Source organism: Dermacentor andersoni, chromosome 2 (assembly GCF_023375885.2).
Source record: "Dermacentor andersoni chromosome 2, qqDerAnde1_hic_scaffold, whole genome shotgun sequence".
Lineage (NCBI taxonomy): Eukaryota > Metazoa > Arthropoda > Arachnida > Ixodida > Ixodidae > Dermacentor > Dermacentor andersoni.
This window is the reverse complement of record NC_092815.1, coordinates 38649059-38676023: the sequence shown is the minus strand read 5'-3', so window position 1 is coordinate 38676023 and position 26965 is coordinate 38649059. Positions and strand designations below refer to the sequence as shown.

Sequence of the window (26965 nt, the reverse complement as noted above, 5' to 3'; positions counted from 1 at the left end):
TTTTTATTTTGCTAGGAGTGCCTTGTTTTCATTTCATGATAATACCGCGGTGCAGATCCTGTTTTAAGAGGAAGCTTTAGCTCGGGCCCAACTCCGACGCGGCCTATTCAAATACATGTAAAAACGCAAAAACGTTTTTCTGAGATAACCCCTGGACCGATTTTAATGAAATTTGTTGCATTCGAGAGAGAAAGTTAAATTCTAGTGACTGTTGGAAGCGGAATTTTGATTTAGGGCTTGAATTTTGTTAAAAGGATTTTCAAAAATTCAGACGTTTGAAATAAATAGAAGCACGAAGTTTACAAGCTAATAGCTCTGCATCAAGAACAGATATCGCGATTCTGTAAACGGCATCCATTAGACCATTCAAAGCGGACAAATTTGATACGTCAGTTTACATCTTACGTGATTTTGTTACGTTGTTTACGAAGGTTCTGCAAAAGTTGTAATTACACATTACTCCATTTTTTGAGGTTCATGTGTAACATATCAATTTTGTCCGCTTTAGATGTGCTATCAGGTACAATTCACAGAATTGCGATATCATTTTTTCTTGCTCAGTTACGGAGTTGTAAACTTGATAGTTTCGTTTTCTGAAAATTTGCGATTTTTGCCAAATTTTTATAAAAATTTGACGACCGAAATCGAAAATTCGAAACCAACAGTCACTAGATTTTAAGCTTTTCTTTTAAATGCAGCAAACCCCGTCAAATTTGGTGCAGTGGTTGCCGAGAAAAACGAATTCCCCTTTTACATGTATTTAGATAGGAGCACCCGAGCTAAAGCTTCCTCTTAAGTCAAAACATATGAACTTGAGATTGCTGAAGAGTAGGCAGGTGTTGTGCCCCTTCCGGTGGCAGTTGCCAGCCTGCTCCTTGCTTTCCCTTTCTAGTTAATCGTATATATGTGTTCAAAACAAATAATAATAATGAGATTGCTGCTAAACACCAATGCTGGTGGGGCAGCAAGAGATAGTCTGGGTCCATTAAATTGGGTTCTTTGTTGTAATCTCCAAAAATGCATGTGACATTACCGTATCTACTCAAATCTAATGTGCACTTTTTTCTCGGTGAAATGTGTCCGAAAATTGTGTGCACGTTAGAATCGAGTACGACTCTAAATCTGTGTTACCATATCGCCATCGGCATTTTAAAATGGCTGCCTTGTATGCTCTTTGAGCCTAGCTGCCGTAGCTTCCTCCATATGCTGTAGTAAGTGTGCTTAAGTTAGTCTAGAGTGTACTAGAATACAGATGAGTGGGACGAGCAGCTGGGGTGGCGCATGCTTTGCAGTGAGGCAAGCGATGACGAAAAATACTGTGGCGGCGCTGCGATCGAAGCGAATCGAGCTGCATCAAGGTTGTGTTGGTGTTATCAAGGTGATGTTATTGACGTTAATGGCAACTTCCCTAAGTATTAGTTGAATGTTACGTTCAGATTCTTTATTTCTCATGGCAATAAAGAGCCTGTGAGTGCCAAACATATTTAACATTTATTTTAAGGGGGTGTTTGAAGCGAGGATCCACAGTGCCTTGCATTTTACGGCTTAATGTATTCGTCTCTACCTAATGATTCGGGAGTCGAGTGGAAGCCGCGCATGCCTTCCTACAACATGCCGATACAGGCACGGCATCGACCCATAAATAGTCAAAGTGCGCTGAAAACAGAGGAGGAGGGGAACAGTTCGCCCTACTTTTCCTTCAGAGACTTTAAGCGCTTTGCAATGCGCGCTCCCCTTCGCCGCGACTGTCAGCAACAGAGCAACCGAATGGTGCATTAGAAATCTATCAAGCATGACAAGCACCCGCGCAAGAGCGAGGGTGAAGTTTGTCGTCACTCGGGGAGCTCTTGAAGCGAGCGCGTGGCATGCGGTAGCAGTGCTGCAGCCATGAATGTGTATTTGTAGTCATCTCCAAAAGTATGTTTTGTTTCACAGTGGCACAGGCCTACCTGTCACTATATGATTGTTTTTTTAATCATTTTGTCATGCAAGTTTTATTTCAGTGAGCCCCACAGCTGCTGCCACGCCTGGAGACTTGGTCTCTCCACTTTTTCTCATGACTGTACGTGTTCATGTTTGCTTGTGCACGCCTGACACCATGCTTGTTAATTTAGTTAGTAAGCGAATGTTTAAAAGTTTATACGGCCAATAAAACTGCTCTCCTTACCTTTCACATAGCTGTGTACTAATTTGATATTGCAATCGATGCTTTGCCTTTTGGGCAAAACTGAAACTTTATTTATTTGTCGTAACTTTAGTGCATTGGGAGTAAATCTTTTGTTTTTCCAAGTGAGAAAGTTGTATTTCTGTATGAAATCATGAGGTGACGGTACTTTAAAGGACTTTTCTTTTTCTAGGCCATGGAAGATGGGTGCGCATTACAATCAAGGGTGCGTTAGAATCTAGTAAATATGTTAAGTTCCTGGCTAGCTAGATTACGAGCCACAATGCTGGTGGCCACAGGGCTCCCACTGGCAATAGGATAGTGAAAAATGTGTGGCACTAAAACTGTGACTATGTCTTGACATGTCATCAAAACAGTGAAGCTGGATGGAACATGCCGGCAACAAAAACAAATATATTGTGGAGGTAACCCAAATTGGTATGAGTCACAGCAGGCCACAAGCAGAGTGACTAGGCGATTCAAGTGAACAAGCTATAGCCAAGTCAAGCCCCCAAACAAGTGGCACGTATTCAATACTGGTGGAGTATTTCACTTTAAAAGATTTGTTTAAAAGTTTACCTCAGTTGATTTGGAAATATATATTTTGTATACTAATTTCTGCATGCTGTTATGGGAAATGGCTGGAGGAAGAACCTAGACACCGTATGTAATGACAAACATAACTTGAACTAATCAATGACGCTTGCAGCATTTAGGTGCCTGCTTGTGTGCAATGTGAGTTACACAGCCAAATGAACGTACAAGCCCACATTATCCGTAACTTCGACCAGGCAAGCAAGAATATATGTTTCTGAAGTTGTCATGCTTTTGTAACAAAACAGCATGAACTCCAGCGTGCCCTCAGAACTACAAGTGACTAGAATTTTACATGTGACTGCAAAAACGACATGCCTCAGTCTTCTTAATATTAAGTGGAATTTGCTGTTCTGGTTCTTAAGGCAAATCTAATATCACAGCCAGAGAAAAGGTGAGGCAAATGCAACCACCCAAAGACCAGACCATAACTGGTAGTGACCACACAGACGCCTTAGCAGAATGCCTCAGACATACGTCTCCATGGCTTTGCAAGCGTGTACCTGAAATGGTGATTCTAGAGCTACCACAATATTGACCTGAACAAGAGTACAAATTCAGCAACTTATTTTCCTGTACACAAGGGTGTTCGCCATATTTGAATAGGACAGATTACGCTAGAAGACAGAGATAAACACAACACACGGGCAGTTTTTCTTTTCTTCTAATTCTTTCTTTTGTTCTATTATCTGTGCTGCTTGTCAAGTTGAACGAAAGCCAACCAGCCTGAAATTGAACACTTGTACAGCATGGTGGCTTTGAAAAGGTCAAATTACTGAGCAGCCTGAAAGCATGCACACAATATAAGTGTGTGTGGAATGTGCGCTATTGGCTCAAGCAACATTATGCACACACTATATCATGGTTTGCAGCTGAAAAAATAATACCAGCTTTTCAAACAAGAATGATAATGTGGTAGTGATAACACACAAAAAGCTTACATAATGGATCCTTCGCATACACGCTCTGCGAATCGCCATAGCACTTCACTGGGATCCTGTACCCGGCGTGGCGATCTACAAACAATCAAAGAGGAAAGGGCTTAGAGGCTAGTTAAAGGACACATTCAGTCTTAGTAACCAACTCGATAAAGGAAACAAAAAACCAGGCTACCAAATGAAAGTTCCAAACATTTGCGTAAGTGAATTCTTCTCTTACACAAACAAATAAAACAAAAGTGAATGCCATAGCTTCCAAAAAACTTCTTGTGCAGTATGACTGAGTTAGTCCATTTCATGACACGACTTACAAGTCTTGCAACGACTTGAAAGATCTAGAAAATTTTGGCAGTCCACTCACTTGGACACCATGTTAGTGGTGCACCCTCGCATCACAGCCAGGTTTGTGGCTGACGGTGCAGGGTTGCGGGCTCCCGGGGTGAGCATTGCAAGGCTGCTGCCTTGGGTCCAGTCGGCTAGCAGCTGGAGCTCGCCAAGTCCAAGGGGCAGGCCCATTCCCAGTACACAGAGCTGCAGCAAGGTAGTGTTGGTTACTTAGTGAGAAAGTCACGAAACTTGGCGAGCTTTTAGTCACCTTAACAACAACTTCGTCTTTTTGGAGCATTAGTGACTTTTCTGGCGATGCAAATAGCCAGCAAATTGCCATGGTAAAATTTCTGAATGGATTTTGGCTAGGTTCATTGCCTTGGCCCCATTTTACCACAAGAGGGATATGTGAGCCTCCATTTTTCATTGCTTTTCAAGACATACTGAAGATCATGTTAGTGAGCCATGTGGGTGTAGCAAATGTGCTTTTCTAGGCAAAGCACAATAATCAAATCCTGATATTGCTTAAGAAAATTGGGGGTTGTTTTCCCTTTTGACATTCTGACCATTGACTTGCCACCACAGCAGGCAATTTAAAGCTATGGTTTAAACATTATAAGGGTATGACTATGAACAATTAAAATACAGGAATGAAAACATTCTAAGCAAGTTATCATCAGCATGATTCAGCGACTTTTCACTAAATATCAAGTGTTTTAGACTGTGACCTTGCAACTTCCTTAAAATGAATTTCTAGCTGCACTTGCTAGCAACAGGTCTTAATCTGTTTCTCCTAGCATATGCCTATACACTGATGTTTTCCACTCTTTCATTGCCCACTTTTGATACAGCCCCTTCTATAATACTGCAGTATGTACAAACAACAGTACATAAAACTGATAGCAAAAAAAAAAAAAAAGCAGAAGACACGGTAGCATACCCGAAAAGAAATAAAAAATAAAAGTGACATGGGCAGTTTAAAAACAGCACAGAGGCTGTGAAGAGCAAGGCCAATGTGATGAAAAGGTGCAGGCTATTGTTGAAGAGCACGGGTTCCCAAACTCCATGGCCTCAGGGGCCACAGGGGTGCCATTTGCTTTCGTACAGTGCCGAGGAGCTCCTGTATCAGCACTGATTGGCAAATTGCGCAGCAACATATTCTGCATGTTGCTTCTGCATGGGTCTTTCTAGTGGAAGTTCAACCCGCTGCGATAGCTCAGTGGCCATGGTGCTGACAAGATTGTGATAGCACAAGGTTGCAGGCGGAGACCAATGGAGGCAGACTGAAAGAATGCTTATGCATTGGGTGCCCATTAATGAACCCCAGGTGGTCAAAATTAATTCTGAGCCCTACAGTACGATGTGCCTAATAATGAGATTGTGGTATTGGCACGTGAAACCCTATAATTTCCTTTTAAGTTTAGTTTTCTTGAGGAGGCACATAAAGTGTGTATGTGATGTCTGAAAGGCCATGCTAAATCCATACTGCGGTGCAATGCTACTTCTCCAAATGAAAAGCAAACATGCAGAAATGAAAGGCATGGGAACACTCAAATCTCTCGCATTCCCTGATGTTCATCTTCCCCACCCGTTCTTTGCATCTCCTAATTTGGCTTCCCTGCATGATGCATGCCATGGTGAGAGTTGGTGTCATAGTTATGCAGTTACAAAGAGAGATGCCGTGAGTGTTCCGATGCTAGCATCATCTTACAGCATGGATAACTCAGGTGTGAGAGGAACTTCCTAGTCTTTGGCAGAGACAGTGGCATGCACAAACTATCCGCATGCTTGTCAGTGTGCTTTGTGGGACTAAACCATGGAAGGCTCCCCATTCAGCTTTGGAGAGTGGCACTGGCATAAGCGAACACAATCACTCTAACGCCCTTCTGTTTGCAGGACTGCACCTGCGAACGAAAGTGAGGAACTATTCTTTGCATGTATTTTGGCTAGCTGGCAGTGTTGTATAAAAGGAGCAATATAAATGCCCTTTTTTGTATATTTGAACTGTACTGTGTCCTATGTCACCAAGAGCATTTGAGATCCCACAAAGGGAATGAGCAGGTAGTGCAATGTCATTTTGGTCACTCGTGGAAAGCAGAAACACCGCCATAGAAACCAATTCGAAACCTCTGTTCTAGAGCAAGTGAATTACATTGGCAATACCTAAACCTGTGCCAGCTCGATGATCTCTAGCCAATGTTAGCACACAAGACAATGTAACAACACTTGTGCTCATAGCAATTCAGGACATGAGAATACCTTTTTGCTGGGGCTGCAGAGCTGGCCAACGAGCTCAGGCACTTCCAGAGGTTGGCTTTTCAGCTTGAGAGCACACATGAGATTGTCGAAGGCCAGGCCAAGGACACCACTAGTATCATAGGGAATCAAGTCCCCCTAGATTTGCACAGATGGTCAGGAATTAGAGCACCCACCAAAGCTTCTAAATCCACCAAAGCTTCTAAAATCTTGGAATAACACAAGAAAAGTTTAGTGTAATTGATGCAAAAGAAAACAAGAACAGACTTGAAAAACAATATACAGTCGAACCCACTTATAACAATATTCAAGTGCCACGAAAATTCCATTGTTATAACCGATAATTGTTATACCCGATAATTGTTGTAACCGGGTGGCATGAAAATTTTTAAATAAGGGGATGGCAGAGCTGGTATGAGAAAACTATATAGGCAGGGAGGCCAGTGACCCTCCCCACCACTTTCCTCCGCCCGGCTGCTCATTGTGTTCACTCGTTTAACTGCTTCCTGGGCGCTCCAATCGCGTGTAACAAGCCACAGCTGTTGGCGTTAAAGAATGGCACTGCTATAACAACTGCAAAGAGGTGTCACGGGTGGCAAGCGATATGCGAGCACCGTCGAGGCATCGCATTGATGGCCCCAAAAGGGGCCCTTTAAAAATTGCGAGAAGGCTGCCATGGCAGCCTGTCAGATTGAGAAATCCAGAAGGAATGCTGAGGTGAGATAGCCACAAGCATCTCACCACGCACATCTCACTGACTTGCACGAGAAAACCCTATCTCCGTCAGCCTTGCATGCATTACGCGAAGCTTGCCAACATCCTTCTCCAAGGCATCCAGGTGCTCCACGTAGTGCAGTGGAAGGTTCCTCGCGTAAACAAAGCTCCGGAGGGACTGAATCACCTGCCGGGCCTCCTGTGAGGACAAGATTGAGGCAGCCTGCCATACCGCATCGTCGCTATCTGATGCAAGCACGTTCGCGACGATTGCCTCATCGGTTAGAAGCACTTAGTTTCCAAATCTATAGCTGTGCGCTTTCTTTTCACCGGCAACGTCCTGCATTGCCGATGATCAGCAGGCGGATCAGCCATCTTCCGTTTCGGCAGCGAGTCAAGCGAAGTTGGGAAACCGCGTGGCCAGGAACGACTTCGACACAACCAACAAAAATGAACGCGAGCGATTAAGCTGTTCACAGAACTGCACTGAATGAGGAGCCAGGGAGCAACATGCGAGCAATCTGCTTGCGGCGAAGTTGGCGCGGTCCATTTGTGTTTTGTATGGTGGGGCGGCTGAGAGCAATGGGCTCAGCCCCTTTGTGTTCGGAGGGGTGGAAGGGCGACGGGAGAGAGCCGCGTGGAGATGGCTGGAAAATGAGCGCGCGCCGGCTGTTGCAGCAGCGGCCCATTGTGGTGCGGCTCGAATTTCTCGTTTTCCTTTTTTCTTTTCAATGATTTCACATTTCACTACGTTTTGGCTCGGACACCCAGCAGCCAGACTTCATCGTTATAACCGACAATGCGGCATCGGGGCATTGTAGTAACCGGGTTATTTCAACATGGAAAACATACAAAAGTCGACGCTGCAGCAGCTTCTCATTGTTATAACCAACATATTGTTAAAACCGGTATCGTTATAAGTGGGTTCGACTGTAGTACTGTTTTCTGGATGACGACATAAAAACAATATATACTGTTTCCTGAGTTGTCAAAAGTTGACCGACATCTCATATTCATGGCTGTCATATTCAGTTGACTATCTTCAAACACATTCTGCATTTGTAACCTGACAACCTGCAACAGAATACTGATTAAAACACTTGCCCTGTTGAATTATTGGGACTGCTAGCACAACTTTTAAATTGGAAGGCAGGTGACAAAGGGAGGAAATTTTTTTTGTAAAGATTGGAAAGACATCAAAAGGACCATCAGGTAAACTTTTATATCTTGCATTGCCATCTATTCAGCCTTAGAATGAAGACTAGAACTCACTGCAAACTTGAGATGCTTGAAATCTCGTAGAAAGGGCTGAAAGTGGCTGCTAGATACACTCAGTGGACAGAAGGCTGAAGACAGTCTGTTGAGGCTGTGGTAGCACATGACTGTGTTGAAGTGACGGTGTGCCATGTCAACTGCAACCTGCATTTGTGCAGAGAAATTACATAAGCTAAAGCTTGCTTTACACACAGCATTCACAATGAGTAAAAATGTATGAGAGCTCTAGACTTGAGAGCCCATCGCAGTGTTTATCATATAAATAAAGTAAAACTGGTATCCTCCATGAGTAACAACATGCTTACTATGCAGTCACAATACAGACAGCATGAAATTTGTGAGAGCAGTTTGGTGCTTTATATAGCGAATGCACTAAACTCTTCCAGACTATTTGAGAAGTTCTATTGCATTTTACTTTGAACAACTCATTCTTGAACTTTCGAATATCTGTATACAAAGCCGCATGTACTGTACTCTTTTCTGAGCCACCATCCCCCTGCATCGCACATGCTCTTAGGCCTACCAGTGTCACCTCATTATAATTTCTACTGTTAGTAGAATGAGGCACTTTTCATGACCTGCGCCAGAATGCGCATAATGGAGCAAGAGTTAAATAAAGCAGGCACACTTCAGTGATATACAAGGCTGACTGCTTGGCAATTAGTTTCCTCCAGTGCACTAAGCCAAGTCAGCTTAGCTTTCCTAGGTTCACACCCATGAAACATGAGTTCTCATTTTATGCATTAGAGCGGTAGACTTCTGCTGGACACTAACCCGCCCTTCGTTGATGCTGTTGTAGAGAGGTTGGAACAGAGGCCAACAGATAGAGGACTTGTTTGGGTAATCGTCGTGAAGGATCTCTAGAAGGCTGCTAGTCAAACCAGTAAAACCATCATGGCCATCAAGGAGAATGTTGAAAGCCTGCAAAAAAGAAGCAAGAACATCAAGAATGACATTCAGTGTAATACCATGGCTTTGCTGATGTAAGCCATCACACAGGAGTTCATAAATGCAGAGTAAACAAAACTGGAAACAAAGAAGCACATGGCATTGCACCACAAATGTTAACAGCATCTAGTATGTTGGTTATAAAGCCTGCTTTATTGATAGGAAAGAAAAGAAAGTGTAAAGTTACTTTTGTATTTCTGTTTGATTGTTTGCTTCTAATTACATATACCAATTTATGCAGAATATGACTATCAGTGAGAAGGAAACAGTGAATTCACAGGTGTACATAGTACATATTGTTGGCATACGGGAGCATAGAAAAGGAATAATAATAAAAAAATAAAAACGAGGAAGGAAAGGCATAACATAAAGAGCACTAATCTTCAGTGCCTAGCATTCCAACACTTTGTGTCCTCTTGTAGGCACCTTTCCTCCCTTCACTGCAGACATGCCTACATGCTTTGTGTGTCTTTGAAGCTGGGCTAGTTGGTTTCTGTTCAACATAGGTAGTGAACAGTGCAGATGGTGAAATGCCATTACCTTTTATATTGCTTGATTTATTGACTATATCATTGATTGATTGAATGAAACAACTAACCGATCGACTGATCAATAAACCAACCAATAAATCAAGAGATTAATTCAAGCTAGTTTAGGCTATCTTGGTTCAACACAACATGGTTTCCAGCTTAATGTTGAGCTGGTGTTAACCTTGCAAGCTCACTTATGTTTGGGCACCTAAAATCTGTTTAGTAGTGAGAGTACAGCTTGCTTGTTTATCCACCCCTGGGTACAGGCTATATATCTTTTCTGGCACAATGAATCAGCAGTGGATGTGCAAGCAAGCCATTCGCATGCTTGCACATCCTGAACGCATGACTCGAACCTTGCATGGGTTGTGGCACAATATTCCTTCAATCATTATATGTCCTTTCTTATAGTTAAACCTCAAAATAACGAACACTGATAAAATAATTTATTAAATATGATGCATATAATGAATTATTGCTGATAAAAGCATGTAGCAAATATAGGCTTATAAAGAATACATAAAATAACAAAGGTGCTTCCATGTTAAATGTAACTTTGTTATAATGCGGTTCGACCATATATGTAAACACCTAGGTATTTATTACCCCACTTACAATATAGCAAGATCTTCTCTAGACAAAAAGGGAGAGACAGATACAAGCTTTAATGATATGCTGGAGACTAAACGCATGATGCAGTGAACTTTACCTGAAGAGAATCGCAGTCTTCTGCGAACCAGCGCACATCATCCATAAAACTGTTCCGCCACTCGTGATCTTCTACACACTGGTTTCCTATCCCGAACAGGTCAAAGGGGTCATCTGGACTGTGCCAAGAAGAAACAAGGAGCACAATTATCAACATGCTCTTCACATAAGTTGTCTGCCGAATTGAGCTGCCTTTCTCAGGAATTCCCTGGCCATGGCTAGAGCTGCTGTGGTGGGGCTCACACGATGAGCCTGTCATTCAAGTTTACAAATGACAAGAATGAGAGCTCTTCTCTCTCTCTTCAAAGCCCTAAAATGCTGAAAAATATGACCCTGCCTGCAATCTGGAATCAGCTTCGGTCATCCTTGTTCTGATGTTTATGTTTTTGACAAAAGCATTAGATAGGAAAGGATAGAATAGGAAACTGCATGTGCATAAATATTATGTCCTTACGAAAATGGTGAGAAGGGAGGCTTCTGACAGCTCAGAAAATAATATTTAACGATTAGCCGTTTTTATGGCAAGTGACACTGAGGCAGTGGAAACTGATGCCTCATGAATTCGTTGCAACAATACAGCTCAAACACACATCTTTCTTTGTGCTCAGGGCATCCAGGGAGGTGGAATCATGTTAGGCCATACATATAATAACGGTTGGCACAGGTGGATGCTGAATCGTATTGGGACAAGATACCCCACCATTTCAATATGTGTTTGCTTTTCACAAGTGTGAAACGTGAGCAGCCAGCCTTTCTATGGATTTGTTCTCATCGTGGAACCCAGCAGTGTTTTGCACAAGTTCTCTTTGTATGAAGGAAAACAGCCATTTATAGCGCAAATTAAATAGTGTGTAATGCAACTATAGCCACGTGCACAAACAGAACGCTTTAACATTGTGTGATTTTAACATGCTGCTAGAGTAACATGCATGGAACAACATGCACCTGAAATGGTGCCTCTGCATGCATGCATCACGGCAGAAAATGAGACCAGTGAACCAGTTTATGCAGCTGCCCTCTTTCCTGCTTGTTACAGTACCACTTCCTCAAAGACACACACCTATGTATTTGTATTCTTCCCATTCATAAGTGGAAAGCTAGACCTCCAACGAGACTATCCCCCTCGTGGCCAAGCCGACCCCATATTGAAGTGTAGAAATGGGAAAAAGAATTTTGCACTACTACAATAAAAGTATAGTTATTAATACAGCTAAACCTTGATATAAAGGACTTCTATATAACAAAATTCCATCTATAATGAAGTATTTAACTCTTTATAACTTCTTGTTCGTAGAACACCATGTATTTAGAACCTCAATATAACGAAGTGTGTTTGTACACAACTTAAATACAGTCAGACCTGGATATATCAAAACTTGAAGAGGATTGTATAATAGTTCAATATATCAATAATTTGATATATAAAATGAGAATTTTATACAAAAATTTTCATGGGGATTTTACAGCTGTTCATTATACACGATAATTCATTATATCCAGGTTCGACTTCATTATAAAATTTCCGTGACACCGCAAGGGAATACCGAGACAATAACTGGAAACTTCCATGGATGCATGTGGTAAAAAAAATGGTTGAATTGCAAGCGCCTGCTTGCCAATGCTCCTCTCAAATTAGATGCCGTGCACTCACTGCCAAAACGGAGCAGCGTCATGTTTCGTATAAAGTCCAAGTGCGGTAAGATCCTATCGCACCCTGCGCACTGTATGCATTAAGTGCAAGTGAAACCATGCAAGGGTGAGCCAAGAATGATGATGGCGTCTTGGAAGTCCCTCTATGGGATGCCACCTTTGCCCTCTATTCCTTCCCTCATCCTTCTATTCTCTTTCTTCCCACTTTCTTATCGCCACAGCAACTGAGCTGTGCTCCTATTAGTGCTGCATAAGTATGTTTCTTCTTCACCTCCGTCTTCCCCCTTCCCAGGTGACAAAGGAGAAAGGGAGAGGGGAGTCAGCTCACGGTAACGTGATCAAGTGAGTGCAAGTGTGTGTGTGTGTGTGTGTGTGTGTGTGTGTGTGTGTGTGTGTGTGTGTGTGTGTGTGTGTGTGTGTGTGTGTGTGTATGGGGAGGGGGGCAAGCTCCCGCATGTCTCTTTGTCTAGTGCAGTCATGGCTTTGCAAGGCTGCCAGCGCAGCTGAGCACACACACAACCTGCAAGCCTTGTTTTAGAGGAAATTTGCTGCATGTTCAAAGAGTGCGCGTGCCGAAATGGTGGCGTGGCATCATGTGCACTGCCTTCCCACACATAATCTCAAGTTTCAAGAACGCGTTGGAGCGAGAGGCAGATGAAGCATTCGTGGGCGCTTTTCATGAAGACAACATTGTTCCACTGCGGGCAACACTAACAGCTACGGGAGAGGAGTGGACATAAAAGCGTGGCTGCCTTTGTTTCATATCACCAATGTAAAGATATTGTTGACACGGCATAAAACCGTATCTTTAATCACCAGCTCTCAATTCAGGAAAATGAACTTATTTCTTAGTCAATTTTGCTTTTTCCGATTGCTCAACGGTACGGAAAATTTTTCATGGCACAAAAATCCATCAATGATTGTACATAATTGCACAAAAGGTTTAATTTTGACTTAACAAAGCAAATTGCCAATTTCAGCAACTTCATTATTGTTATATTGAGGTTTAACTGCATGGCTTATGACGGATAATTCCACATGTGTTAGCATATGTACACACACATACACAAGCTCATGTTACATTAGTGCAAATACTGGACTTAAATAATAATCTGCAAGATCTTCTTCAGCTGCAGCAGCTGATCTACAAGCGATATTTCACCACAAAAGATGAGAAAGCACTACGTGGCAAAAAGTAGAGATCAATAACAAGAAATTATATGTGAGGCATCAAAGCTTACTTGTTGTGCAGATAGCGTGTGATCAGGTGAATTGTTCGAGGGTGTAGTTGGACACCGAGAAACTCTGACCACAGCTGTACTGGCTCCTTCTTGGATTCCACCTGCCTGTTCAACTGAGATGTGTGGCCCACTAGAAAGAACATGCGAGAAGAACTTGCTTGATCCATGTCCAGAAACACAACAGGACAAGGAATTAGCATAATTTTGCACATGTATAAGCCACACCAAACATTCACGAAAAGTAACTAGAAAGTGGGTATAACCATATGAAGCCAAGGAAAGCATAGGGGAAATTATTTATAGTTTTTAATTGAAGTGCAGAAATGATAAGCTAAAGCAAAATGAAAGTGGATGAAAAAAAAGAAACAACTTGCCATAGGTGGGAGTCAAACCCACAACCTCCCCATTATGCATACGCTGCACTACCATTTCTGCTACAGTGGCAGCTTTTCCCACATCTACATTCTTAGGCATTTATGTGTGTGTCTACATTGTAGGTTCTACTCCCACAGGCAGCAAGTTGTTTTTTGTCTACATTCATTTCTCTTTAGTTTATAATTTCTACATTTCAATTTAATACTACAAATTATGCTTTCTTTGCTTTCATTATCTGTTTACTTGTTATGGTTGTGACTAACAACAATCAGGCCCCTTGATTACCCTTCTTTTCGTTCATTGCAAAGCGAGGGTCTTGACTCTGGCAGATTTGATGCCTTCAGGTAGCATACGACAGTTTGTTGGCGAGCTGCCTGCTCCTAAAGCTCATGTACTATGTGCTGCCATCAGTCAAAAGGATGTTCCATGTCCGCCACCATCACCTTGAGTGGCCCCGGCTAACACTCCCAGGGTTACATCTTGTACTCAAGAATGTGGACCTGGGAACATTCGCCACAGTAGCACAAATTGTGGTGTAACCCACATGTAACGTGGAGGTTTCGAGTTTGATTCCCACCAGTGGCAAGTTGTTGTTTTGTCCACTTTTATTTCCCTTTAGATTATCATTTCTACACTTCAATTAAAAGCTACAAATAACTTCCCCTATGCTTTTCTTGGCTTCATTATCTGTTGCCCATATATGGTTATGGCTAACAAACATCGGGACCCTCAGTTCTCCTTCTCGTTCATTGCACAGTGGATACGCAAGTTGCATAAAAATTGCCTTCTGGAGCAGCCTGATGGCAATCAGATGAGCAATGCAATACAGCTGCAGCTAAAAGCAAAGTAAACGCACCTAAAGCACCTCTATAGTATTACTGCTGTGAAGCAACAGCATGGCGATGAAGGCCGCTGTGAATTTTTTTAGAGAAAGTGAACTCAATGTGTGACAGATGTGAAAGTGAGAGCGAGTTTAATGTGAAAATGACCATAATCGTAATTCTTTTCCATTCCTCATGTTCCTTTTCCCCTTACCTCAATGCTGAGCAGCTAGCTAGAACACAATGGTTCAGGGAAACTGTTCTGCTTTTCCCTTCCAATTAATCTCCCTCCCTCTGCACTGAAATTATGTCATGATCAATGCAGGCAGATCATTAATTAATGCTAATGTGAACAGCAATGAAGTAAACAAGTTGCATGGGCAGTTACAGACCATTCTTTGGAAGTGAGTCATGAGGGCCTGTCTCAATTTGTATTTTCACCATTTAACCATAATGGAAAAGCACTATCAAGAATATTCTACCTTTCCTAAGTTAACCATGGCACATACCTCTGCAAACATCTTTGTCCTGGTCAGCTGGGAACCGTTGTACATCCTGGTAAGATTCAAAAGCAATGAGACAGCTGAAGAAAAATTGACCTGACAATTTTATGTGTAAAGAGTAACAAATAGAAAAGTTTAACACACAACACAGAATAAAGGTAAAATTGCTAAGGCTTAACTTGTTAAGCACAATAAATTTAATGTAGCCAGGAATGTATAAAGAGCAGTGAAATACTGCCTGTGCAGCTGCTTTTATATGGCTGTATGAGGGAGTGCTGGTACAAACAGCAAGTCCTATAGCAGCAGTTATAAAGCCCTTGTGAATATTAAACCCTCTTAACTCTCAAGCCTGAGCTGTGCTTGCACTAACAATTTGCACTAATATCACCAATGTACCTTCATGTCCAGGTAGCAGTTTCTATCGCCTTGTTAGCAAAAAATAAGCGATGCTCATAACTTGGTTCATTGTGTACTGTTAAGCTTGGGCACTCATGCATATTAGTTGGCTGTTTGCATTGCTTTTATGATCATGTGTTCTGATGTAGATATATATTAAAAAAATACTACTGTCTCCAGAGCATGACTGCTCTATAAAGCAAGGCTGCATTTTTATTATTCTAAATAATTATGAATATAGTCAACAGCACATATCATACTTTACTTTACATATCAAGAAATTCTGTAAAATATTGAATTTATTCACAGAATCCTAACAAACCTGTTACTGGAGTAATTTGAGAACATATTAATAAGCAGAAGAGCATAAGAAGAGACGATTGTGATACAATAATAAAGAAAGAACAAACCCTCCCCTCCTGAAAATTTCATTAGTCAATATACATTTTCATGCACTAAAATAGCATGACAAAGCACTGGCAGAGGCATGTGCTAATACACGATGAACTTAAAAAGAAAAGAATGTTCTTAAAGGGTCCCCGAAACGGTTTAGACAAATTTTGTAGATGCATAGGGTACGGCTACAGTAAAACATTAGTGTCACAATTTAAGTGAAGTATCTCATGTTACGTGAGCTAAGAACAATTACAAGTTACCTTCCTCCCTAGCCATGCTTTTCCTCCTCAACTCGTTCACTGAGTGATCAGAGCTGAATGATTCACTGGCTCTGCGTCACGATGTGAAGTCATGATGTCTGCTTCCGGTTGTCTTGGAGCCAGCATGCAAAGCCTCTGCAACCTCTCCGCTAGCTGCCTAGCCGTTGATCCCCCGCAAGAGTTATCCAAGCAGTGTGCATTGCAAGTGTTCTGGCGCAGCACTGAGCGTGTCCGGTATTCCGGCAACCACAAGCGAGCTGGGAATTTTGGCAAATAGGCGGAGGCGTAAACTAAAGCACCTCCATAGTATTACTGCTGTGATGAAAAAGTGTTAGCGTAAACATGAGTGGCCTGAGCAGCCTGCACAGGGCAGCCACCTGGTGACGCAGAGCTTAACAAGCCAAACACAGAGCTACTATTGCTGTAACCAAGTGTGAAACATTTTAAACATTTAAAAAGACAAGGTGTTCATGACTGCACTCTTGCCGAAAATTTACACCAGCAGCAATACACTACGTTAGTGCTGTATTAGCTGTGTGTTTGCCTGCTCGAGCTCTGTGCCACCAAGTGGCTGCATTGTGCACCTTTTCTCATCCAGTAAAACATCCAGTCCTCTTGTGCTTGTGTTTACTAAATAGTGGACACGCTAAAACTCTCTACTATAGTAGTAATCCTTCGGCATGAAGTGACATCTTTACATCTTATATGCCTTTTCTGGAAAGAATTTAGGAGCTAAATGGTTAAAGTACACCTAGGTTCTTTGCATACAATCTTAGGTGAATTTCCAGAGCAAAGGTTATCAGTTAAAGGGCCCCTGAAACAGTTCGGACAAATTTTGTAAACGTGTACGGTACAGCTTAAGTAGAACATTCGCACCACAATTTAAGTGAAGCGTTACGTATTAATGGAGCTACAAGCGATTACAAGTTACCCTCCTCCCTAGCCATGCTTTTCCTCTTCAACTCGTTCGCCGAGTGATTGGGGCTAAGCTCTGCCTTCACTGGTTCTGCATCACGATGCGACGTCACATCGTCCACTTCTGGTTGTTTTGAAGCCCGCCCCCACCCACGCGAAACCTCTCCGCTAGCCGCTTGGTCATCCACCCCAAGCGAGAGCTATCGAAGCAGCGTGTGTTGTGAGTATTCTTTCGCAGCGCCGAACGTGCCTGGTATTCCAGTAACCATACACTAGCTGAAAGTTTTGACGGAACGGTGGAGGCATAAACTCAAGCTGATGAAGGAACTTTAGCGTAGACGTACGTGAGCTGCTTGATCGGTCTCTACGGTCCAGCGACCCGTTGGCGCAGAGCTTAACCAGCCAAAGAAAGAGATAATATTGCTCTAACCAAGTGTAAAACATTTTAAACATTTACAAGAACGTGTTAACGATTACCCTTCTGCAAAAAATTTACTCCAGCAGCAAAGAAGAATACATTTTGTTACTGCTACTGTGTCTGGTTGAGCTCTATGCCACCAGGTGGCTGCACCATGCAGACCATTCACATTTGCGCTTCTGTTCGTTCCATGAAACGACATGCAAGGGGACACGGTATTTTGAAACAAGAATGCTTCAGCAAGGGAACATGGGTATGCCAAGTTAGACATATTCAAAGAAAATGATAGCTCCTAAGATCATCAGGAACTTTTACAAAAAATGTCTGCTTTGTCATCAGATTGGCGCCAGAGCAAATCCTGGCGTCAATCGGATAGCGGCAGTCCGATGCGCTGCAGCCAGTCCGCTCGTCTACTGGCTTGCAGAGGAATACGATGTCGCAGCTTGACATATTCGCTACGTTTGCAGTCGCTACGTTTGCTGTCCACAACGCAACAAAGTCGAATCATAGCACTCGCGAAAAGACAGACCGACACTGACGGCGGAGCTCTCATCAAAGCCGGAGCACGCTGTAACACAAGCAGACGATACTTCCTGTGTGCCGGAAGTGCTTAAGTGTACTGACAAATTGTTCTTGTGCATTCCCTTTATGTTAGTTTCTTTTTATAAAAACAAGTTAACTAACATTCCAACTATTAAGAACATAATTTGTTTACCATAAAGTTGGAAAAATTATCGATCACGCGCCCAGGTCAGCCAATCGGATAGCTTGCCCCGCTGACGTCATATGGTAGATTTACGTCATATGGGTAGGGGCGGCTTAAAATTTCGCCGTGCAGTGTGCTGCGATCGGCAGCAACGTGTATTTTTAAAACCTTATAATAAATTACACGCTTTACGCGGAGCACTTAGATGCGTCAATTAATAATCAGAAGGACTTACTCTAACGATTCAGTACATTTGTAGAAAATCGGCAAAATCGTTTCAGGGTCCCTTTAAGATAAAGAGTGCTACTGCAGAACAGTATGCAGAATATTTTGAACCAAGAATGCTTCAGCAAGGGAACATAGGTATGCCAAGTTAGACATATTCAAAGAAAATGATAGCTCCTAAGATCATCAGGAACTTTTACAAAAAATGTCTGCTTTGTCATCAGATTGGCGCCAGAGCAAATCCTGGCGTCAATCGGATAGCGGCAGTCCGATGCGCTGCAGCCAGTCCGCTCGTCTACTGGCTTGCAGAGGAATACGATGTCGCAGCTTGACATATTCGCTACGTTTGCAGTCGCTACGTTTGCTGTCCACAACGCAACAAAGTCGAATCATAGCACTCGCGAAAAGACAGACCGACACTGACGGCGGAGCTCTCATCAAAGCCGGAGCACGCTGTAACACAAGCAGACGATACTTCCTGTGTGCCGGAAGTGCTTAAGTGTACTGACAAATTGTTCTTGTGCATTCCCTTTATGTTAGTTTCTTTTTATAAAAACAAATTAACTAACATTCCAACTATTAAGAACATAATTTGTTTACCATAAAGTTGGAAAAATTATCGATCACGCGCCCAGGTCAGCCAATCGGATAGCTTGCCCCGCTGACGTCATATGGTAGATTTACGTCATATGGGTAGGGGCGGCTTAAAATTTCGCCGTGCAGTGTGCTGCGATCGGCAGCAACGTGTATTTTTAAAACCTTATAATAAATTACACGCTTTACGCGGAGCACTTAGATGCGTCAATTAATAATCAGAAGGACTTACTCTAACGATTCAGTACATTTGTAGAAAATCGGCAAAATCGTTTCAGGGTCCCTTTAAGATAAAGAGTGCTACTGCAGAACAGTATGCAGAATATTTTGAACCAAGAATGCTTCAGCAAGGGAACATAGGTATGCCAAGTTAGACATATTCAAAGAAAATGATAGCTCCTAAGATCATCGGGAACTTTTACAAAAAATGTCGGCTTTGTCATCAGACATGAACTTACAACCTTTTTAGCTCACATGCAACCACAATTTTCCAGCACTTCTTTTAAACAATGACATCAAGAGCACTGTGGAGATGGCCTCTACAGGGTGGTTTTTACAGGAGGGTGGGCACACAGCTAGTACCAAACATATAGGTCCCATCTGCAACAACCTACTTTGTCTCTGGAGCCACTTGGAACTTTTGTCTCTGGTTCAGCCTTGTGGATAGTGACTTTACCAGACCTGTCAAAATGAAACAAACATAAAAACAAATTTGCAGAAAGTTCAACTAAGCATTATGAGTAAAATATTGCAGCAGCATGTTGTGAAACAAGTGGGTCGCTGTACGCTCTATGTCAGGTCATATCATTAATAAAGCAGTGGGTTAGAACATGGACAAAAAGGACAGGAGTAGAAGGTGGACACCCTCGTGCCATCCTACAAGAGGAAAGTGGAGGGGGCAGGGGGGAGGCCTGCTCACACGTATGGCTGTCATCCACGTCTCTGCTCCTATGCAAAGGTAGGTTAATTTTGCCACTTTTTGTATCCTTCATTTACCTGCAACTCTAGAACTCTGGCCTTGCCTTGGCTTTGTACATTTTAAAGCAAACAGATTTCTTTGCCTCTTTTGCCCATTTTCACAGTTGGTGGTCGTTGGTTGCATCAGGCAAGGAAAATATTTATTCATTCGTTTGGGCTATTAACTCACATTGGCAAACATCATCAATGGTTTATGCAAAATTTTTTTGGCAGAGTGCCTTCACAGCATGTCAATGTTTGGCATGCTGCAAACTTGTGCGCAGTTCAAGCTGTTGAGTTTGATACCTACTCAAAGAAATTATTAGAGAAGGGTAAAAGTTTTAATTAAACTCTACCAGGTTTTATTTGCACACATCAAATTACCAATACATAAAACTATTTTTCCATCCTCATGAGTGCACTATGTCCACACTTGATTGTACTTGGCTAGTCAACAGCACAACGTGCTCAGATGTCTCGTTAAGCAAATATAGGCAAGAGCAAGCCGAAGAATTATGTGGAGAGAGAAAGGGCAGTGTTTCAAAATCACCTTTACATTTATTTGTTAGCAATGTCACACTTCTGCATTAGCGAAAATTCCTGCAGAGGAAATCTTTACATTCATGAGTATCACTTGTGTAGTTGTTTGTTATCATTAAGTCAGTTTGGAGATAGTGTTGAGGTGCATCTATGCATGACATCGTGGCCACTCCTTACATAAATGATGTTGTCGGGAGAGCGCGTGATTTCACGTACCGCGCTGTCGCGGGTAGCCAGGCTCGTAACGAGGTCAACATCCACAAAGATCCATTATGTACTTTCCATGAAATTGTTTCCCATTATCGACTGGGCAGGAGGACATTTCCACCCCCTCACCCTAAATTGAACAAACCTCAGGCTAGCACACTCAGACTTCTGCAAACCCGTTCGTATCCCTCTCCTCGGTCTCTTAACAGGATAGATCCTGCCCACTCACAGTCGTGCCCCAAATGTGGTCATGACTCATGCTCTTTTGAACACATGCTCTGGCTGTGCCCAGCCCTTAACGCCTCTCCACCCATCACGAAAGAACAATGGCAGGAATCGCTCAAGAGCAGCAATCTCCACATGCAACTCCAGGCTGTCCAGAGGGCCCACGACATTGCGGCGGAACTTCATCTCCCGGTCCCATCGTGGGTGGCGCCACCGACTTGATCTTCGGGAGCCTTCGGTTTTAGCTCCCCAAGATCTCAGTCCCTCAGGACTCAAATAAAGTTCTTGTCATGTCATGTCATGCCCAAGGTTAAAGGGACACTAAAGAGCAATATGATTTCTTCTGTATCCCTTCTGCATATTTTACCCTTCCACAATATCGAAAACACCACTCTTCCCACAACCAGATGCTTGGAAAGCAAGGAATAGTGCAATAACAAGAGACGGGTGGCAACACGTCCTTGAACTTCCCACACCAGCTCGCTGTGACATTATGGATTTTGACAGTGCCTTCTAGGGCCTATAGTTAATTCCTTAGTGGTAAAGAGTGACTACATTATGTTCTAAAGGAGTCAAAGATTGCATAGGATGCATTTCGGGAACTTTTACTGAGTCAATGTGGCCTAAATGAAAAAAAAAATAAATACTTTGAAACTGTGATGTCACAGCGACATACCAGCATTCAAAATTCAGCACAAAATTCAGTAGCTGAAACTTTGACCTTTACTTTCTCTTCTAATAATCAACCTATTATTTCAAAATTAGTGACAACAGGGTTTTCAAAAAAACTCTTTATCTGTCTAAACTGATTTAGTGTTTTGCTTTAGTGTCCCTTCAAGATCACAGCTGGTATGCATTACATGTCGACACTCTGCTTCCAAATTTATTATACACATGTAACAGTAATGTCTGCCATTGAGTGCCCCTGCAGAAAGAGCACATTTTATTAGTGCACATATGTGGTTCTAACATGCTGCGTAGTAAATATATGCACATTTAGTTTTAACAAAACAGCTACAGTACCAAGCTTGATGAATGGCTGAAGTACTTCTTTCTAACATGTTTGTAGAAGAACTTCTTACCAGGCAATTGCTTCATTGGCTGATGATGGCGGAGGGTCATAAAGACAACCAGTTGTTTTGAGGTTTCCTAAACTGCCTCGTAAGTCAGCGATGAGGAGACGTGGGGTGTACGTCACATTACCCTGCATATATTAATAATACAAAGAAATGTGACTAGCTTGGCACTTGGACAATGGTGAGGAAAGTGACTGGGTAATTACTGGCAATTAGCAGTATTTTCAACTTGATGCAGGTCATGTGAATGCTTGTGATATCAATCAAGATGCAGACAACAGATTCAGCTGTAACTGCAGCCATATTCTCTGCCCTTCCAAATGATCAATGAGAGAACTAATCTCTTCTTTCGTATGCACTTTTTCCATTGTGCAGAAACATCAGCCAGCATTTCTACATAATAGTGGTAACTCAGTCACTTGTAGCGAATCAACCTGCCAGCAGCATTTGTACAGGGTTTTTTTTACTTGATGACAATTAGAGCGGCCTTGCGTCCTAAATTATGCATGCTACATTTACTCCGTGCTTGTTAACTACAGGAGCTGGCGATGCCTTCACTTTCATTTTCATTAATTTATAATTTCTTTAATTCAATTGTATATTGTGTGTTGTAATTCAAGTGTATATTGTGAACCCCCTACCGGCGAAACCGTGATTACGTGCAGCTGTACCTGGCGTCTCTGCGTGGAGCGCGTAATTAGCCGCACGGCTAACTAGCCCTGGAGGTAGTTTAATTCGATTAGTAAGTACAAAAAATTTTTCCTATGTTGTCCTTCATGTATATATATATATATATATATATATGACATAAAGATGGACAAACTCCTTCAGGACGTCTTGAACCCAGAGAGGATAACATTTTTATTTATTTATTTATAGATACTGTGATCTTTTACAAGATCTTAGCAGGGTGGGAACATACAAGTATATTCATACAAACATACAGTTCAAGCAATCATGCCGATGCTTGAATTCAGCATGGTAAAAGGACAGAATGCACGAAAAAAAGGAGCAAATAAACTATGTGCGGTTGAGTCATGAATGCAGGTGCACCTGAAAACGGGATAAAGAATTTTGTGTAACGACTTCATCGGGAAGTTTATTCCAATCAACTATTGTTCTTGTAAAATAAGAGTATTTGAAGCAGTTGTTGTGCGGTGTTAACGGGGTTACCGCTAGGGAGTGTTTATGACGAGTAGCATATAACCAGTTAAAGGTGTTATATATTATAAAATTGTATCCTTTGTAGCACTTAGCTACGTTTGGGTGGATGTCTAATTTTCCTTTTATAAAATTAAAACAGTGCAAACTGCCCCATTAGCTTGTGCTGCTTTTATTCTAAATGCCATATACCAACTATCCCAACAAAAATTTTCACTATGTTTTTTGGAAGCATAAAAACTAGGCACAAACAAAAATCTAAGCTTATTTATACTGATGTGACACACTCGAGCATTGGCCACTCACCTTGGGGTTTCTTCCCTCGCGGAAAAAGATGTCGTGAGCAAACTCTAGGGGTATTGTTTTATCATTTGGCTTGTACGAAAAGCAGGCTTCCTGTTAAAAAAAAACGAATGTTGAATGTGTCAAAATGATACTGAAGGAACACAAGTTTAGGAATATTTCATGTGGCCTGATCATCGCCACTATAATCACCGTGCCCCTCAGTTTTTCAAGCTAACAGTAACGACACGATGGATGTAATACATCAGAAAAACCGCAGTGACATATACAAAAGATTTGTTCTCGATTTTACATCGTGTGCTCCAGACTTCTTTTTTCTTTTTTATTTAACAGTACGCGTATGCCGCCGGCGAGGTGCCGACCCTGCCTGTTTAGATGTTCACTATAGTATGTGGAGGCACGAGTATGACTGAAGATGTCTGAAGATTTACAAAATCCGGAGGCACATAGTCTGATAGAGACGTATAGCGTAAGTAACATCGATCGCATCCAGTAGCAATGGATGATTTTTGGCTCACGCGCCAAACTGCTGTAGTAATGTAAAGAACCTGGGTGCGGAGACAGGGCTATGTAAAAATAAACAGAAAACAGCAGTGGGGACGGAAAATTTAAACTGACAGCATGCGTACCGATTTTATGACAGTGTCGCAACCGATGTGCTCAAATAATAACACGAACTACGTCCCCGGGACAATGCGGTAGAGAGTTAACAATATTTGCGCCTTACTTGCAAATTCCAAATGTGAGAGCCCACAAAATTTGCGTAGTGTCCGAGCTGCAATGTAATAACTTCTCTGCAAGACATGTTTGGCTGATCGTGCACGACACGATGGTAGGGGAGAGGTTTATACGGTCACAACATGTCGCGTACACGTTTGCTGTTTGTACACTACTGTGCAGCGCAGTTGATTGACAATTCGCTTTCCTGAGCGTCAGTTCCCGGTGCCTAGGTTTTGATTTCGCACGATGGCGCGATCTCGAAACCGCGAGCACGACATCCCGGGCTGTTATTGGATCGGCTTCGAATGACGCCAGATGCGCTGAGGTGAAGCCAACAGAACGCCCATCCCAGCCACAGCCAGCTGAGCCAGCGCACTGCAGCCGTGGAAGCGAAGTTATGGTCCGGCCGAGGTTGCTTGAGCTTGCTTTCGAGCTATAGAAATTAACGAAATCTTCAATATGGAATTTAAGAATGCTGTATTCAACGCTGCAAAAGATGGCAAGCTTAAGCGTCTCAAGGTACGTCATAGCTTGGATCTGACAAAGCTGCGTCAGTTGATGTCGTCTTATGTTTTGTTAGGCTTAGTTGTTGCTTTCGCTCGGAACACATAATTTTCTATTGAAAGAAGTGTTTTTGCTTAAGTGATCTAGTCATACCATTGTTACGGTGTTCAATTATAAACATATTTAGGTCGAATTCGTGGTGGTTGCGTCATTTGCTTGCTACCGATAATGAAGACTGCTCGCTTTCCCGACTCAGCTGTGTGATCAAAGCGCTTTGTGTTCTCTTCGAGATACCTTATCGCAAACCACGGTTGTATTCATTACGTAAGCGCTTGCTGTATTGAAGCTCAGTTTCTGTAGCACTGCGTTACTCCGAGTACGTACTTGATTAGAGAGATCCAGGAATCGTGTGTCTGCTCATGACTCGGGGCGGAATTCGCGAGGAACAACACAAGCGAACATCCTGTTGTTGACGTCGGATAGCCAGAATTGAAGCTCGTCACGCATGTACTGGTAAGCTCTGCCAGTCTGCGATCTAATTTGCCTTATGAAATCTAGCGCACCATATTGGCATGCTGATCGCGCGTCCCATTTCTCTGGGGAGAGAGGGAATGTTTACGCTATTCGCTTCGATTCCGCTGTGTAATACATACGCCGCTGCGAGCAGGAGCCAAACATGTGCGAAGTGCAAATCCGTGCTATGTAAAAAGTTGAACAATGTCGGATTGGTAGTGGGATGTCACGCTAACGGCAACCTTAAAAGTGACAATTGGTAAACCTCATCAAGTGACAGTATTTACGTAGCCTTTAAACAATTTTTCTGTTGATAACAGGATCTCCTTCTGCAACAGGTTGCCTTCTTTTTTTATTTTACTCATTTGTTTCCTTGCTTTAGCTGTATTAAGTTTGACAATGCTTGGTTGTGTAGGTGTTTTTGGACCATAGGCCAAAGGAGGAAGTCCAGATGTTGGTTTCTGCCACAACTAATGGAGCGACACCGCTAGTAATGGCATCTCGAAATGGCCATCTTGATGTGGCTGACTACCTTCTTGACAGATGCAACGCTGACATTGAGCAGGTATGCAATTTGCAGTGTTGTACAAGAGCATTTTACTTTGTTGAAATTGTTGGAATGATGTGCTGTCTTGGGCAGTGAAACAGCCTCTTAGTGAAAGAACTTTACTTACTTGGTGGCTGTGAATTGTGGTTTTTGTTCATCACGTTTTGGTCAACAATAACACTTAAGATGACCTTTTCACCTATGAACTGAGTGTATGAAAGAATTAGAAACCACTACGTCCCTGGAATATGTCTTGTTCCTGTCCAGAGAATTTAATGTGTAAACAAGCAATTTTTCTCTGTTGTTTTGTGGTATCATTGGTCATGCACTGTAGAACTTGCAACTTGCATGTCGTTGAACCAGCCTTGCTAAGCTGGCATGCAGGAGTGTTAAAGGGACACTAAAGGTTACTATTAAGTCAACGTGGACTGTTGAAATACCATCACAGAAACCTCGAAACGCTTGTTTCGTGCCAAGGAGGGACTTATTTTAAGAGAAAATGCGTTCTGAAGCGTCCGCGTACCTCTAGCGCAGTTCAAATCGCCCGCCCTCCGATCGAGGAGTACTGACATCGTGGTCTCATAGTGACATTGCGCCATCGGTGAGTAGAACGGCGTCCGCAGACGGCTCTACGGCTTTTCTGCGCAAAACGCAAACGCGCGGCCAGAAACAGAGCCAAGACAGAGCCGACAGCAGAGCGAAAGCGCGAGTATGGTGGCTAGCGGAAGGAGAAACGAATTACGACCCACATTACGTCCCACGGCACACGGAGAGTCCGTTTTCGTTAAACTATAGGCTGCGGCGAGCTCGTAGCGTGGTCGGCGTGGTCTGTGAGAAGTGACGAGCCTTTTCGCACTCGCGACAGGGCATAACAAAGTGCGAATCGACGAAAAACTCGGCCTAGAAACGTGCTTCGCCAGAGCCAGGGCTCAATACGACCCAAGCTGGTACGACCCAGATGTCGTTTCCCGCACCGCCACCAGGCGCCGCTACTATACCTCAAACTCCAGCGCAAGACGCCCATAAGCTGGTACTTCATTCTATGACGCAAACTTCGACGCTCGTAGCAATGGAACCTGACACCGACAGATTGGCTCGCGATGGTGGGCTCAACTTCAGCGATTTGAGCACTGACGAGCGCGACCTGCTGCTGAGGGCTCGCGCTGCCGGCGTCGTTGCGTACTACGACGGCGGCCTCGACACCGGCTCTCCGGAGCGGGAAAGCAACGAGGGCTTCCCACGACATCATATGGACGTG

The 26965-nt window shown here is 42.8% G+C and overlaps 2 protein-coding genes across 2 annotated transcripts in view; one reads left to right on the top strand and one right to left on the bottom strand.

Moving 5' to 3' along the window:
* mst (misato mitochondrial distribution and morphology regulator) overlaps nt 1-24428 on the bottom strand; it is a 30418-nt gene extending 5990 nt beyond the window's left edge. The window contains exons 1-12 of the mRNA XM_050189516.3: nt 24151-24428; nt 23427-23516; nt 21966-22087; nt 19569-19635; nt 15051-15096; nt 13346-13475; nt 10456-10573; nt 9043-9189; nt 8266-8412; nt 6283-6417; nt 4058-4227; nt 3700-3774 (exon numbers count right to left, since the gene is read on the bottom strand). Coding sequence (XP_050045473.2) covers nt 3700-3774; nt 4058-4227; nt 6283-6417; nt 8266-8412; nt 9043-9189; nt 10456-10573; nt 13346-13475; nt 15051-15096; nt 19569-19635; nt 21966-22087; nt 23427-23516; nt 24151-24228 — 1325 coding nt within the window. The 5' untranslated portion in view covers nt 24229-24428. The remainder of the gene's footprint in view (nt 1-3699; nt 3775-4057; nt 4228-6282; nt 6418-8265; nt 8413-9042; nt 9190-10455; nt 10574-13345; nt 13476-15050; nt 15097-19568; nt 19636-21965; nt 22088-23426; nt 23517-24150) is intronic.
* Nucleotides 24429-24501: 73 nt separating this feature from the next.
* LOC126542445 (protein fem-1 homolog CG6966) overlaps nt 24502-26965 on the top strand; it is a 42882-nt gene continuing 40418 nt past the window's right edge. The window contains exons 1-2 of the mRNA XM_050189515.3: nt 24502-24662; nt 25576-25725. Coding sequence (XP_050045472.1) covers nt 24603-24662; nt 25576-25725 — 210 coding nt within the window. The 5' untranslated portion in view covers nt 24502-24602. The remainder of the gene's footprint in view (nt 24663-25575; nt 25726-26965) is intronic.